Below are 16,656 nucleotides of genomic sequence, written 5' to 3' on the forward strand. Positions count from 1 at the left end.
GGAGTCGCAGCAATTCGACAACATTTCCAAGTGTGAATGGGGCCCAAGGACTGGGGAAACTGTAAGATGTTACATTTTTTTTCTTGAATTCGATACACTTTTATTCTTTTTTGTTACATTGTTTTGATACATTTTGCACCAAAGGAACAAAATCCTTTCCTCTCATCTATTTTTTTTCTCTCTTTTTTTCTCTTATAATCTTGGCATGTTTTTGCTCTCGTAGACAAATTCTTCCAGATGACCCCCAAAAATTCCCTCTATTTTCCCCTCCCCCCATTGTAAGCTCTGCACAATTGCAGCGCCCGTTCTCTCCGGTAATGGAAGCCGTAATGGAGGAGAAGTCTTCATCTCCTGCATCTGATTATCAGATGATTGGGATCTCACATCTGAAGTATTATTACCGTCTTTTACTGACTTCTGATGTACTGTATGGAGGGTGAGGCAGGAATTAGGAGTCATCTGAAGAGCCGCTAATTACAATTCAAAGGGAATTTCAGGTGAAGAAGTAAAATAGACAAATCAGCTAATACAGGAGATTAAACTGTTAAAGGTGAACTCCGGCCACAAAAACTTTCACTGAAATATATTCTTCAAAAAATATATAACTGCCCCTTTGTGTGCACCAAATGCCTTTGCAAACCCAGATATTACCTTGTAAAAAGAAATAGTGACATCATCACTGTGCTGTACATAGCCTGTACAGAGCGCAGAGCAGTGGGTGGGGCCCACAGCAAACTATAGAAGGGGGCGGAGACAAGACCAGTCACCCTGCACAAGGAGAGAGAGCAGAACCGTGGGAGGGGCCCTGCAGGCTCCACCCACTACAGCAAACTACAGGAGGGGGCGGAGACAAGACCAGTCACCCTGCACAAGGAGAGAGAGCAGAACCGTGGGAGGGGCCCTGCAGGCTCACCTACTCCAGAAAACCACAAGAGAGGGCGGAGACCAGACCGGTCACCCTGCACAAGGAGAGAGAGCAGAACCGTGGGAGGGGCCCTGCAGGCTCCACCTACTCCAGAAAACCACAAGAGAGGGCGGAGACCAGACCGGTCACCCTGCACAAGGAGAGAAAGCAGAGCCGTGGGAGGGGCCAAGCAGGCTCCACCCACTACAGCAAACTACAGGAGCGGGCGGAGACAAGACCAGTCACCCTGCACAAGGAGAGAGGAGAGCCATGGGAGGGGCCAAGCAGGCTCCACCCACTACAGGAAACTACAGGAGGGGGCGGAGACAAGACCGGTCACCCTGCACAAGGAGAGAGAACAGAGCTGTGAGAGGGGCCCAGTAGGCTCCACCCACTACAGAAACAGGGGCGGACTGACCATTCGGGCACTCAGGCACTGCCCGAGGGCCCCATGCACTAAGGGGCCCCATCAGTGTTGTCAGCCTCAATAAAACCAGGGACAGTATGTAAAAATCTGTGTTTTTTAAAAAAATCCCAAGATTATAGCTACCCCGCCTCTCCAGTACCTTTTCAGTGTGTGTATGTGTATTCTGTGTGTGTATACTGTGTGTGTATATTGTGTGTCTGTGTGTGTATACTGTATGTGTGTGTGTGTATACTGTGTGGCCCCATAATCTATTGCCTGGGGGCCCCATAATCTCCTATTGCCCGGGGGCCCCATAATCTTCTCCTATTGCCTGGGTCCCATAATCTCCTATTGCCCGGAGCCCCATGAGTTGTCAGTCCGCCCCTGTACAGAAAACTACAGGAGTGGGTGGAGGCAAGAGTAGTCCCCCTGCACAAGGAGTGGGAGTAGAGCTGTGGGAGGGGCCCAGTAAGCTCCACCACTACAGAAAACTACAGGAGGGGGTGGAGGCAAGAGTAGTCCCTCTGCACAAGGAGAGAGGGAGTAGAGCTGTGGAGGGGCCCAGCAGGCTCCACCCACAACAGAAAACTACAGGAAGGAGCGGAAACAAGACCATTCACCCTGCACAAGAAGAGAGAGCAGCAGTGGGCAGTCTTTATTACAGGAAGTCTCACACTGGATTACTGCACAGATCTGGAGATTTCATGTTCTCTCTGAATGATGTACAGATTGTACAATCACTATTAATTCAAATCTTTAAGACAATAACGTAAATCATAAGCCGATTTTAATATTTTTGAGTCTGCAGCTTTCATTAACCACTTGCCGACCACCAACAGAACATTTGCTGCTGGCAGGTGGCTCCCCAAGGAACCACTCATGTGACTGCACCCCTCCCCCTGGGTTGACACAGCGGATTGCGGGGCTCGGGGTCGGCCGCTATGACCCATGCGATCGATCACATGTCACCTAGCAAACAATAATCATGATTGGAATCCATTCATGACATCATTTTTTACTACTGTGTGTGATTTGTGAATGGTCACCAGGGATCACATAATACCTGGGCCAGCACCCTGTACCATGTGATGGCTGTGGGCCAATCACAGCATCACAATAGTAAACAATGAGTCACGAATGAAAGCCATTCATAACCGTTAAAATGATTTCTGTTACCGTGATCATCATTGTAACAAGCAATCATGGTGTTGATTTTTTTTTTAATTTCATGATCACCCCCACCCCAGAATACCCCCAAAACTACTCTGATGATTAAAAAATGTAAAAAAAAAGAAATGAAAAAAAAAATGTAAAAAAAATTGAATAAAATTTTTTGTATTTATATATTATTATGTTTTATATACTTTTTACATGCTGTCACCACTCAGTGTCCATGATCACTGCCACATCAGTCATATGATGATGCTGTACTGCACTGGTGACCGTTAGGGATCGGCCAAACACCCCCGTCAGAACATACCAAACAGGCAAAAAATCGGGCAAAACACATGAACACCGGTGTGCTCCCATAAAGTCTATGGGACACGAACATGAATAATCAAAAGTGCTAATTTTAAAGGCTTATATGCAAGTTATTGTCATAAAAAGTGTTTGGGGACCTGGGTCCTGCCCCAGGGGACATGTATCAATGCAAAAAAAGTTTTAAAAACGTCAGTTTTTTCGGGAGCAGTGATTTTTTCATGCTTAAAGTGAAACAATAAAAGTGAAATATTCCTTTAAATTTCGTACCTGGGGGGTGTCTATAGTATGCCTGTAAAGTGGCGCATGTTTCCCGTCTTAGAACAGTCCGAGAGCAAAATGACATTTCTAAAGGAAAAACGCGGCTATAATAATTTGTCGGTCCCGGCAATACAGATAAAAGTAATTGAAAAGAACGGCATGGGATTCCCCCAGTCCATTACCAGGCCCTTTGGGTCTGGTATGAATATTAAGTGGAACCCCTGAACCAAAATTTTTAAAAAAAATTGCATGGGGGTCCCTCCAAATTCCATACCAGGCACTTCAGGTCTGGTATGGATTTGAAGGGGAACCCTGTGCCAAAATTTAAAAAAAAAATGGCATGGGGGTCCCCTCAAAAATCCATACCAGACCCTTATTTGAGTATGCAACCTGGCAGGCCACAGGAAAAGTGGGGGGATGAGAGAGTGCCCCCCACTCCTGAACCGTACCAGGCCACATGCCCTCAACATGGGGAGGGTGCTTTGGGGTAGCCCCCCAAAGCACCTTGTCCCCATGTTGATGGGGACAAGGGCCTCATCCCCACAACCCTTGCCCTGTGGTTGTGGGAGTCTTCGGGCGGGGGGCTTATCGAAATCTGGAAGCTCCCTTTAACAAGGGGACCTCCCTATGTGAAATGGTAATGGGGTACAAGTGTACCCCTACCATTTCACAAAAGAAGTGTCAAAATGGTACAAATGACAAGGCACAACTTGGGACAAGTCCTTTATTAAAAAATAAAAAAATGAAAATATCCCACAAAGTCCATTCATCTTCTTCTCTCGCTTGCCGACGGACCGAAAAAAAAAAACCCGCACGTCGCCAGCGATCCGCCTCCATGGGAGGCACCCGCCGTAATGACCGTCCTCTCAGGTGACAGTTCTTTTATAACCACACGTGCCACATGGTGATGTACCCGGTGATGTACCCTCCATGGAAGGCACCCGCCGTAATGACCATCCTCTCAGGTCACAGTTCTTTTATAACTGAGGGCGGGGCCACACAGTGACGTACCCGGATGACCCCACCCCCCTCTGACTCCCGGGGACTTCCCAATGGCTTCCCTGTGGCGTCAGAGGGGGCGGGACACCTGTTTCTGTAACTGGGTGGCCCCGTCCCCCTCTGACGCCTCAGGAAAGCCATGGGGAAGTCTCCGTGTGTCTGAGGGGTGCGGGGTCATCCGGGTACATCACCGTGTGGCCCGTGTGGTTATAAAAGAACTGTCACCTGAGAGGACGGTCATTACGGCGGTTGCCTCCCATGGAGGCGGATCGGTGGCGGCATGCATTTTTTTTTTTCCGGTCCGTCGGTGGAGCGAGAGAAGAAGATGAATGGACTTTGTGGGACTTTTTTTGTTTATTTTTTAATAAAGGACTTGTCCCAAGTTGTGTCTTGTCATTGGTACCATTTTGACACTTTTTTTGTGAAATGGTAGGGGTACATTTGTACCCTGTTACCATTTTACACAGGGGGGGAGGCCGGGATCTGGTGGTCCCCTTGTTAAAGGGGGCTTCCAAATTCTGATATGCCCCCCGCCCGCAGACCCCCACAACCACCGTGCAAGGATTGTGGGGATGAGGCCCTTGTCCCCATCAACATAGGGACAAGGTGCTTTGGGGGGCTACCCTAAAGCACCCTACACATGTTGAGGGCATGTGGCCTGGTATGGTTCAGGAGGGGGGGCGCTCTCTCATCTCATCCCCCCCTCTTTTCCTGCATCCTGCCAGGTTGCGTGCTCTAATAAGGGTCTGGTATGGATTTTTGGGGGGACCCACACGGCATTTTTTTTTATTTTGGCGCGGGGTTCCCCTTAATATCCATACCAGACCTGAAGGGCCTGATATGGAATTTGGGGGGACCCTCACGCAATTTTTTTTTAAATTTTGGTTCGGGGTTCCCCTAATATTCATACCAGACCCAAAGGGCCTGGTAATGGACTAGGGGAATCCCATGCCATTTTTTTTAATGACTTTTTCCTGTATTGCCGGGACCGGCAGTTCATTATAGCCGCGAGTACTTTTAAATGACTTTTTTTCCTTTAGAAATGTAATTTTGTGCAGGGACTGTTCTAAACACGGGAAAAATGCGCCACTTTACAGGCATACTATAGACACCCCCCAGGTACTTTTTATGACAATAACTTGCATATAAGCCTTTAAAATTAGGACTTTAGATTTTTCATGTTAATGTCCCATAGACTTTAACAGTGTTCCGGTGGCTTTCGAATTTGCCCCGAACACTGCATATTGTTCGGTGTTCTGCAGAACACCTGAACAACCAAAGTTCGGCCCGAACTTATGCTCAGGCCGAACCGTTTGCCTATCCCTAGTGATCAGTGAGAAGAATGTTCCTTACATTGGTGATCAGTGGGAAGAATGTTCCTTACATTGGTGATCAATGGGAAGAATGTTCCTTACATTGGTGATCAGTGAGAAGAATGTTCCTTACATTAGTGATCAGTGAGAAGAATGTTCCTTACATTGGTGATCAGTGAGAAGAATGCTCCTTACATTGGTGATCAGTGAGAAGAATGTTCCTTCCATTGGTGATCAGTGAGAAGAATGTTCCTTCCATTGGTGATCAGTGAGAAGAATGTTCCCTACATTGTTGATCAGTGAGAAGAATGTTCTTTACATTGGTGATCAGTGAGAACAATGTTCCTTACATTGGTGATCAGTGAGAAGAATGTTCTTTACATTGGTGATCAGTGAGAAGAATGTTCCTTACATTGGTGATCAGTGAGAAGAATGTTCCTTACATTGGTGATCAGTGAGAAGAATGTTCCTTACATTGGTGATCAGTGAGAAGAATGCTCCTTACATTGGTGATCAGTGAGAAGAATGTTCCTTACGTTGGTGATCAGTGGGAAGAATATCCCTTACATTGGTGATCAGTGAGAAGAATGTTCCTTACATTGGTGATCAGTGGGAAGAATGTCCCTTACATTGGTGATCAGTGAGAAGAATGTTCCTTACATTGGTGATCAGTGAGAAGAATGTTCCTTACATTGGTGATCAGTGGGAAGAATGTTCCTTACATTGGTGATCAGTGAGAAGAATGTTCCTTACATTGGTGATCAGTGAGAAGAATGTTCCTTACATTGGTGATCAGTGAGAAGAATGTTCCTTACATTGGTGATCAGTGAGAAGAATGTTCCTTACATTGGTGATCAGTGGGAAGAATGTTCCTTACATTGGTGATCAGTGAGAAGAATGTTCCTTACATTGGTGATCAGTGAGAAGAATGTTCCTTACATTGGTGATCAGTGAGAAGAATGTTCCTTACATTGGTGATCAGTGAGAAGAATGTTCCTTACATTGGTGATCAGTGAGAAGAATGTTCCTTACATTGGTGATCAGTGGGAAGAATGTTTCTTACATTGGTGGTCAGTGAGAAGAATGTCCCTTACATTGGTGATCAGTGGGAAGAATGTTCCTTACATTGGTGATCAGTGAGAAGAATGTTCCTTACATTGGTGATCGGTGGGAAGAATGTTCCTTACATTGGTGATCAGTGTGAAGAATGTTCCTTACATTGGTGATCAGTGAGAAGAATGTTCCTTACATTGGTGGTCAGTGGGAAGAAAACTCCTTACATTGGAGGTCAGTCAGCTCTAGGAACCACTAGCGACCTCTGGAGGAACCCCGGTTGGTTGGGAATGGTTGGTTTAGACTATAAATCTTTGTCTTCTTTTTCTCTTCAGTTTTATATATTGATATAATTTGTAATATTTCCCCTTCTTAGGAATGTGACGGTCCTGAACTCCCGGGTGGTCTCGGTGACGGTGAAGCCCTCCCCTCGTGGTACCTCCGTCCCCCTGGACATCGAGTTCTCCCACCTGTACAATGTGAGTAGATGGTTTGTTTTGCTGTATCTGATAAATATCCATCTTGGGAACTGTGTCATGGAACGTTCCGGTGTTTTATGATTCCAATCACAGCTAACGAGCTGAACACACAGAATGAAGTCTGATTTCCTGGAGGACGTGTAATGAGGAATAAATGTCTTTCTTCATACATATAATGAGCAGCCAATGAGAAAAAAGAGATCACTGTCCACCTCTGTCAGAAGAGGGTTGTTTTTTTTTGCTTTCACAGAATGTGAGCTGCAGATATTGGGGGTGTCAGTGAACCCGTCACCCCGGAACTATCTCTGCATGGGGGATTTCACCAAATCTCAAAATATAAAGGAGAAGTTTAATTATTCAAATAAAGCTCCACCTTTTATCATTAGAAAGCTGTCCTTGGGCTCCAGTCGGTGAGTCCAAAATTCAGCTCTTTGGCATTAACTCCAGTCGCCGTGTTTGGAGGAAGAAAAATGCTGACTATGACCCTAAGAACACCATCCCTACAGTCACACATGGAGGTGGAAACATGGTGCTTTGGGGCTGTTTCTCTGATAAAGGTTCAGGCCGACTTTGCCGCATTGATCGGTCAATGGACGGGGCCATGTATTGTAAAATCTTGGGTGAGAACCTTCTTCCCTCAGCCAGAACACCGAAGATGGGTCATGGATGGGTCTTCCAGCATGACAATGACCCAAAACATACCGCCAAGGCAACAAAGGAGTGGCTCAAGAAGAAGCACATTAAGGTCATAGAGTGGCCCAGCCAGTCTCCAGACCTTAATCCTATAGAAAATTTATGGAGAGAACTGAAACTTTGAGTTGCCAAGAGACAGTCAAGAAACCCTAAAGATTTAGAGAAGATCTGTAAAGAAGAGAGGACCAAAACCCCTCCTGAGATATGGGCAAACCTGGTCATCAACTACATGAAACGTCTCACCTCTGTGATCACCAACAAGGGTTTCTCCACCAACTACTAAGTCATGTTTTGCTTGGGGGATCAAATACTTATTTTACTCACTGAACTGCAACTCCATTTATAACATTTGTATTGTGTGATTTTTCTGGATTTTTGGTTGATATTCTGTCTCTATCATATAAAATACACCTATGATAAAAATTATAGACCCTTCATTTCTATGTAAGTGGGCAAATTTACACCATCTGCAGGGGAGACGATCATTATCCCCCCCCCCCCCCACTGTATATAACTGTATATATTTGTAATTATATTTTAATAGTAATGATAATAATACTGCTAGCAAATATGAATACAAAATAGTAATATATATATATATATATATATATATATATATATATATATATATATATATATATATATATATATATATATGATATGATATGATCAAATGCATAATGAAAGCATGGAGACAATATAAATATATTATTATTTATTATAATTTAAATTTATTTACAAAATTTATTTAAAATTGAAATTATAATTATATAACTATATATATAACTATATATATATATATATGTGTATATATATATATATATATATAATTATTATTATTAATTATTATATATATATTTTTTCTTATGTGTTATATATGTGTCTGTGTTACTGATGCAGATTTCCCCTGACTTCCTGTCTAGGCAATCTTTTGTCCCCAGAACAGGAAGTGAGGGGAAATCTCTGTAATGGAACGGCAGATAGCAGTAAAACCTTACAGGGGTTCCAATCTTTCTCCAAAAAAAAAGTTTAAAGGTCGTCTTCATTCCTAAAATTAATTTAATTGTATTACCAATTGAAATGTAGATGAAAGTGGATGAGATTGTGAAATCTGCGTGTGTATGGCCAGCATGACAGATTAGAGCGACCTCCTTGTATGACATGTTTCATGGCGGCAGGTCCTCCGCCTACATCGGAATGTATATAAAGAGTCGGTGGTTTGGCTCTTTAGCTCCGCAGCCTCCAAGGTCGTGGTATTGCTGGTCTGTCATTGGCGCGGTGGAATCAATATCTGTCATTAGCTGTACCCAGCGCACGCGGATTATCACCTTGCCCCGGGTGCACAATCCGCGTTAAGTGGAAAGCTGATGGAACTGTAATTTAGTGTTTGTGCAGAATGCAAAAAAAAAAAAAACTCTCCCGTCCCCCCCCCTCCCCCAAACGCAGCTCTGTGCCTAGACGGCCGGCCGGGGAGACCGTCGCCCAACTTTCCACGCGACAATAACGCTGAATTTTTCTACCCTTTCTGTAGGCGACCACCAACCACACCTGCATCTCCTGGGACGAAACTGACACGTAAGTCACCCCCCCCCCCCCCCCCGAGCTTTGTGATCCGCGGCTTCTCCTTATGAGGCGCTGCGTCAGGAAGTGCGCAGTCACCTGCCGCAGCCAATCAGAATGGTCTCTGCGCTCCTCCACGCTGGCCGGACTGCGGAGCGTGACTTCTGATTGGCTGCTGTGGCTTATTGCGCTCTGCGGTTGTTGGTGTTGTGGAGCCGGCCGAAATATTGTAGAATCGCTCTTCATTTCTATAGAGATACATTTTATAAACATTGTATCATGGTATTATATTATTTTATATTTATTATATTATATTATATAGAGATACGTTTTATATACATTGTATCCTAGGATTATATTATATTATATTATTTTATATTTATTATATTATATTATTGTACCATTCGCTCTTCTCTGCTATAGGGATACATTTTATATACATTGTATCATAAGATTATATTATATTATTTTATATTTATTATATTATCTTATATTATATTTTTTGTATCATTTGCTCTTCTTCTCTTCTATAGAGATACGTTTTATATACATTGTATCCTAGGATTATATTATTATTGTTCTATATTATTATATTGTCTCCTGCGCTCTTCCCTTCTATAGGGATACATTGTATATAAATTGTATCAAAGGATTATATTATATTATTATATTGGTTTTCGACTTTTCTGGATAGAACATCAGAGGCTCCTTTGTGTATTATAAAAGGATACATTTATTGTAGAAGCTTTATAAGTCAGTATTATTGTTTTACATCAGCTGGTATGCAGAGTGGGGGGTGCACAAGCAACAGCATGGCAGGGGGTGCACGAGCAACAGTGTGCCCCTGACTTATTGTACGAGGAAATATAGAAGTTCTGTTTGTAAATACAGCAATTGTATATGAAGGTTCCATTGAAGATTCCATTCCTCCATCTCTCCATCTCCTTCACCAAAGAACGATCGCTCTCTATCAAGTTTTACAATGATTTGAATTGGTCGCCCAGTGTTGTTGCTGAGTGATCTGCAGTGGAAAGTCAGCATCTTTCTATAGTGGTTTGATGTTTTGTTGAGTTTAGCCATCCAATCGTGAATGGAGGAGATTACTTTTTCTTTTTTTTTTGTTTCATACTCCTGCTACAATCAGAGGTTTGGAGTGAATTGAAGTGAACGCGGGTCCAGCCTACCCTCCTGCTGAGTCAAAGCCAGAGTCCTCCAATCAGCAGGGAGCAAGAGCTTTAATGATTGCGGAGCTTGGCTTTGGATCAGTGTGGGGTGTGTTGGACCTCTGCAGAGAGACCGCTGCTTCCACGCAGAGCGCGAGGGCCCCTTGTCTGCAGCGTGCTGGCAGGGGACGGCTCTTCTACTCAGGCTGTGGCTGCGTTTTCTAAAGGAAATGAACTGTAATGCCCCGTACACACGGTCGGATTTTCCGATGAAAAATGTCCGATCGGAGCGTGTTGTCGGAAATTCCGACCGTGTGTGGGCTCCATCGGACATTTTCCATCGGATTTTCCGACATACAAAGTTGGAGAGCAGGAGATAAAATTTTCCGACAACAAAATCCGTTGTCGGAAATTCCGATGGTGTGTACACAAATCCGACGGACAAAGTGCCACGCATGCTCAGAATAAATAAAGAGATGAAAGCTATTGGCTACTGCCCCGTTTATAGTCCCGACGTACGTGTTTTACGTCACCGCGTTCAGAACGATCGGATTTTCCGACAACATTTGTGTGACCGTGTGTGTGCAAGACAAGTTTGAGCCAACATCCGTCGGAAAAAATCCTAGGATTTTGTTGTCGGAATGTCCGAACAAAGTCCGACCGTGTGTACGCCCTATAAGGCTGCCTTCACACCTGAGCGTTTTGAATCCAGGTGTGAATGACAAGTCGCACAACGCACATTTCAGACCTAAAAACGCGGTGTGCTTCTGCCACGATTGTCATGCAATGAATCGTGTGAAGCTGGTCGCCCAAAAGAAAAAAGTTGAGGAGCTACTTTTGTTCGACGTGCTTCACTCGATGCGGTTTGCAGCGATTGCTGCGCAATTTGAGGCGGCAGAACCTGCACCGCATTTTTTAGGTGGCATTCAAGTGAATGGCATCTGAAATGTGCGTTGTGCAATTCGTCATTCACACCTGGGCATTATGAAATCGCGGGCAAAATCGCAGCAAATCTGCCCGCGATTCGAAGTGCCCGTGTGTGAGTGCGGCCTGATTCTGAAAGTTTAATCGGGCTTTAATAACAAAGTAAATGTCCTCATCGTTCCACATCAACTGTTTATTAAATGCAACTCTTAAAACTTCCTCAACTTCCAGGATCTCATCCATTGTGATCAGAGTTCAAAGATTCTTAAAGCCGTGGGTGTCCAACTTGTGGCCCCGGGGGATGAATGAAGAATATTCATTAGACCGGCTCCTAGAAATGAAACCCTCTTTTTGTATTTCTTTTATACTAATCTGATTGCCGTAACCAGCCCATAATAATATACAGGTACCTCATTCCTAGATAAAGAAATATACACAGAGTATGGAACGGGACTTTATATATGTACTCAAAAACAAAAGGCAGCACAGAAAAGGTAATATAAAAGAAAACTCCGCCATGGCCGGTCCTGAGCCCGGGCTGCGAAAGGAGAAGGGTTGGGTGCTGGGACATTAACCACTTGTATACCCCCGGATTGTTGTAAAAAAATGTTTGAAAATTGGGGTTAGAATTCAACGTGTTTCGACTCACAAAGGGTCTTCATCAGGGGGTAAACAATGAAATCTGGAATATAAATAAATTACGGTAATTCTAAAAACATTCACATAAATAAAATAAAATAAAATTTGAACATTATTGGAATTCATATATATTTATATTCCAGATTTCAGGGGGTAAACAATGAAATCTGGAATATAAATAAATTACGGTAATTCTAAAAACATTCACATAAATAAAATAAAATAAAATTTGAACATTATTGGAATTCATATATATTTATATTCCAGATTTCATTGTTTCCCCCCCTAATGAAGACTCTGTGTGAGTTGAAAAAGTTGAATCAGGGGTTAAACCATGAAATCTGAAATGTGTGTGTATATATATATATATATATATATATATATATATATATATATATATATATATATATATATATATATATAAATTCCAATATGATTCAGATTTTTTTTTTTACACAAAGGGTCTTCATCAGGGATAAACAATGAAACCTGCAATATATATATATATATTCCAACAACTTGCACATTTTATTTATTTTATTTAGGTGAATGTTATTGGAATTCATATACGTTTATTTTCCAGGTTTCATTGTTTATTCCCTGATGAAGACTCTTTGTGAGTTGAAAAGTTGAATCAGGGGGTAAACAGTTAAATCTGGAATATATAAATATCATTCACATTTTCTTTTTTTTCCCCCTTTTGTTTTTGGTGAATGTTATTAGAATTCATATAAATTTATATTGCAGATGTCATTGTTTATCCCGTTTTCAACTCACACAGAGTCTTCACCAGGGAGTAAACAATAAAATCTGGAGTATAAATATATATGAATTCCAATAACATTTACATTTTCTTTTATTTCTTTTTATGTGAATGTTATTAAAGTTCATATATTTACGTTCCAGATTTCATTGTTTACCCTCTGATGAAGACTCTTTGTGAGTCGAAACGCGTTAGTTCTAAACCCCGTTGACAGATTGATGTTGAAGATAGGTGGATCCTATGACATATTATATATACCCTTGGTGTCATTTTGATTGCAATCTTTTATTCTTTGTCTAAAACTTTTTCATCCTAATTAAATAAATAAATATTTTTATATAATGTTTTACTTTCTACGTTTTTTTTGGGTACCTATATAAAGTCCCATTCCACACGATATGTATATTTGTTTTATACAATTTTTATTTTTTAACCTTCAAAATGTTTACAACCATCCGGGGGATTACGAGTGTCGCTGTCCTAGCACCCAACCCTCCTCCTTTCGCAGCCCGGGTTTGGGACCGGCCATGGCGGAGTTTTCTCTTATACTACTATACTTTGACCTTTTTCTGTGCTGCCTTTTTTTGTTTTTTTTTTGTTGTCAACGTATATAATGAATCTTATGAGAGAAATATGAATTCTGGCATGAATCATATTAAAGCAAAATTAAACTCAAAAAATGAAAAATAAATGTATTTCAGCTTATTGGTTCTAAGAGATGGTGGCTGCATTAGTCTTCTTTTTATCTGTTATTTCCACCTGGTGATCCCGTCACTAACGTACTTCCTGTCCTCGGGTGACGGCGCTCACTCACTGCACTGTATGGAGGAGCGGTGTTGTCACCCTGGGGGGGAGTGTTGGATGGACTAGCAGATTTAGCTACACTAACATATTGAAGCCAAACTCCACCTTACACTTTATAATCATTTACAGCAAACTGTTTTTTTTTTCCTTTTGAGATAAAGGTTTTACATGAATAAATAAAAGCTGATCATTGGAAGCACCCCTGCCAGTGGTAAATAGCTTGTCCCAGCCCTCTAACTGCTACATCTGCAGGACAGCTTGGTTTGTTAACCACTTGACCACTGGGCACTTAAACCCCCTTCCTAACCAGACCAATTTTCAGCTTTCGGTGCTCTCACACTTTGAATGACAATTACTCAGTCATACAAAACTTTACCCATATGAAATTTTTGTCCTTTTTTCACACAAATAGAGCCTTCTTTTGGTGGTATTTAATCACCGTTGGGTTTTTTATTTTTTGCGCTATAAAAGAAAAAAGACTGAAAATTTGGTAAAAAAATGATCAGCGGCCGTTTACCGTGATCCGTGATGCGCCGGGTCCTCTGGACCCGGCGGTCACGGAAGTTCTCTAGTGCGTGCCCCAGGGGGCGCACGAGAGCAGTATTCTGGGAGGACGTCCATGGACGTCCACCCAGAACTAGCCGACCGCGCTGTAGCCTTCTTTCGGCTATGGCCCGGTCGGCAAGTGGTTAAAGAAAGTTGAAAAATAACAGACTTACTGGCTGGATCACCATTTGAAAATAATTTTTTGCTGACCCATATTTCTCCTGAGCTCCCCTCACTGACCGGGAGCCCCAATAGACTTGTGTATTCTATTCTATCCTATTCTATTTGATTTCTTTATTTTCTATGCTATTTTATTCTATTCTATTTTTTTCTATTATGTTTTATTCTATTCAATTCTGTTTTATCATATTACATTTGATTATTTCTATTATATTGTGTTCTGTTCTCTTTTTTATACCCTTTTCTGTTTTATTCTAGTTCTTCATTTTCCATTCTATTCTATTTTATTTTATACTTATCCTATTTTTGCATTTTATTCTTTTCTATTATATTCAGTTTTATTCTATTTTAGTTGATTATTTTCTATTATATTCTGTTCTATTCTGTTCTTTTTTGTTTTATTCTATTTTATTTCTTTATTTTCTATTCTATTCTATTTGATTATTTTCTATTCTATTTTTTTCTATTCTATTAATTTGTATTCTTTTCTATGCTGTTCTATTCTATTCTATTTGATTATTATATCCTGTTCTATTCTGTTCTGTTCTATCCTATTCTATTCTGTTCTATTTCTTTATTTTCTATTCTATTTTTGTCTATTCTATCCTGTCCTGTTTTATTATATTCTATTATTTTCTATTCTAATCTATGCTGTTCTATTCTATTCCTTTATTTTCTATTCTATTTTCTAATCTATTCTGTTGTATTATATTCAGTTTTATCTTATTCTATTTGATTATTTTCTATTATGTTCTGTTCTATTCTGTTCTTTTTTTGTTTTATTCTATTCTATTCTATTTATTTTCTATTCTATTCTATTTGATTATTTTCTATTCAATTTTTTTCTATTCTATTATTTTTTATTCTATTCTATGCTGTTGTATTCTATTCTATTTGATTGTATATTATATCCTGTTCTATTCTTTTCTTTCCTATTATGTTCTATTTATTTTTTATTCTATTTTTGTCTATTCTATTCTGTTCTGTTTTGTTATATTCTATATTTTCTATTCTAATCTATGCTGTTCTATTCTATTCCTTTATTTTCTATTCTGTTTTCTTCTATTTTATTTCATTCTATTCTATTATTTTCTATTCTATTCTATAAAGCAGCCCAAGTAAGAATTATCATCTTATTTCACTTTTATATCTTATTGTATTTATTGCATTATGTTTCTATTTTGAATTCAAATTCATTTTCAGATTTGAATTTGGGTAACTTGTTTCCTTTTAATTTATTTCAGATTAGTAGAAATTTGTTAGTATTGTGATTCTGAAGTTCAGATACATCCGAGTCTCGGAATAACTAAAATGTTGTCCGAATTTTGGAGCGAAACGCATCGCACGCGCCTGCATTTTTATAAGCTCATTCTGTTGTATCGTTGTATTTATTATACAGTGCCCTGAAAAAGTATTCACACCCCTTGAAATTTCCCACATTTTGTCATTTTACAACCAAAAACGTAAAAATGTATTTTATTGGGATTTTATGTGATAAACAACACAAAGTGTCACATAATTGTGAAGTGGAAGGAAAATGATAAATGATACAAATAAATATGTGAAAAGTGTGGGGGTGGCATTTGTATGGCGCCCCCCCGGAGTCAATACTTTGTAGAACCCCCTTTCTTTCTAAAAAAACTGTTTATGTTTATTTTTCTAAAACTCACAGAAGAAGTTAATAGTCGGCGCTGACACCCCCCCCCCTCCCCCGTTCCCGGGATAGATCGGCATAATATACTCCTAAACCCCCCCCCCATTTGCGGAGGACACAGCGGACTGCAACAGTCTCCACAATCCAGTTACGCAATTAGGTGATTTATTACTGCGCCGAGCCGCTTAAGTCATGCGTACAGTGAAAGCACCTGGCCCTGTGAAATGATCATTAGTAAAAGGTTAACGGAACATCGATCGTCTTCATCCACTATAGTGCGGACGTGCCGTATGGATCCCCCGCAGTGCAGCTCCTCAGTCTCTGCCGCTTCTAGTCGCTTCGGATTCTGCTACATCACAGGGTGCGACTGCCTGCGGGCCCCCCCAGATCCGGGGGCCCCCAGATCTTGTTGGGCTGCTTCTCTGTATTATCAAGCTTTAAGGACGGAGTCGCACGCGATCGTTGTGTTGCTGCGCATTGGGGCAAGCGTGATAATAATAATAATGCGTTAAGGCAGCACACTTATTTTGAATGGGCTGCCGAAACACCACAATGAACTGAAGCAAAAATGGACCATGACTCTGTATTGCCAACGCAGCGTCCCGCTACAATATGTGCCGATATCACAGTGCATAACCAGGCGTGGGCACAGGGTGTGCCAGGTGTGCCTGGACAAACCCCTAATCACCCCATGTGGTAGAAATTCCCAGTTTAGACCCCTGATATTTCACAAAAGCCCCTAATGTGCTCCGAAAAAAATGTCCACTGCTCTACTGACACCATCCACTGCTCTACTGACACCGTCCTCTTCTCTACTGACACCATCCACTGCTCTA

General features: G+C 41.3%; 1 protein-coding gene across 1 annotated transcript in view; it reads left to right on the plus strand.

Annotated features, from left to right (window-relative positions):
• Positions 1–16,656, plus strand: part of ADGRB1 (adhesion G protein-coupled receptor B1) — a gene marked incomplete in the record, with an annotated part of 698,266 nt that overhangs the window by 434,660 nt on the left and 246,950 nt on the right. The window contains 2 exon segments of the mRNA XM_073629372.1: positions 6,792–6,894; positions 9,119–9,162. Of these exon segments, the coding sequence (XP_073485473.1) occupies positions 6,792–6,894; positions 9,119–9,162 (147 nt within the window).

The sequence above is a fragment of the Aquarana catesbeiana genome, linkage group LG05 (assembly GCF_042186555.1).
Source record: "Aquarana catesbeiana isolate 2022-GZ linkage group LG05, ASM4218655v1, whole genome shotgun sequence".
Lineage (NCBI taxonomy): Eukaryota > Metazoa > Chordata > Amphibia > Anura > Ranidae > Aquarana > Aquarana catesbeiana.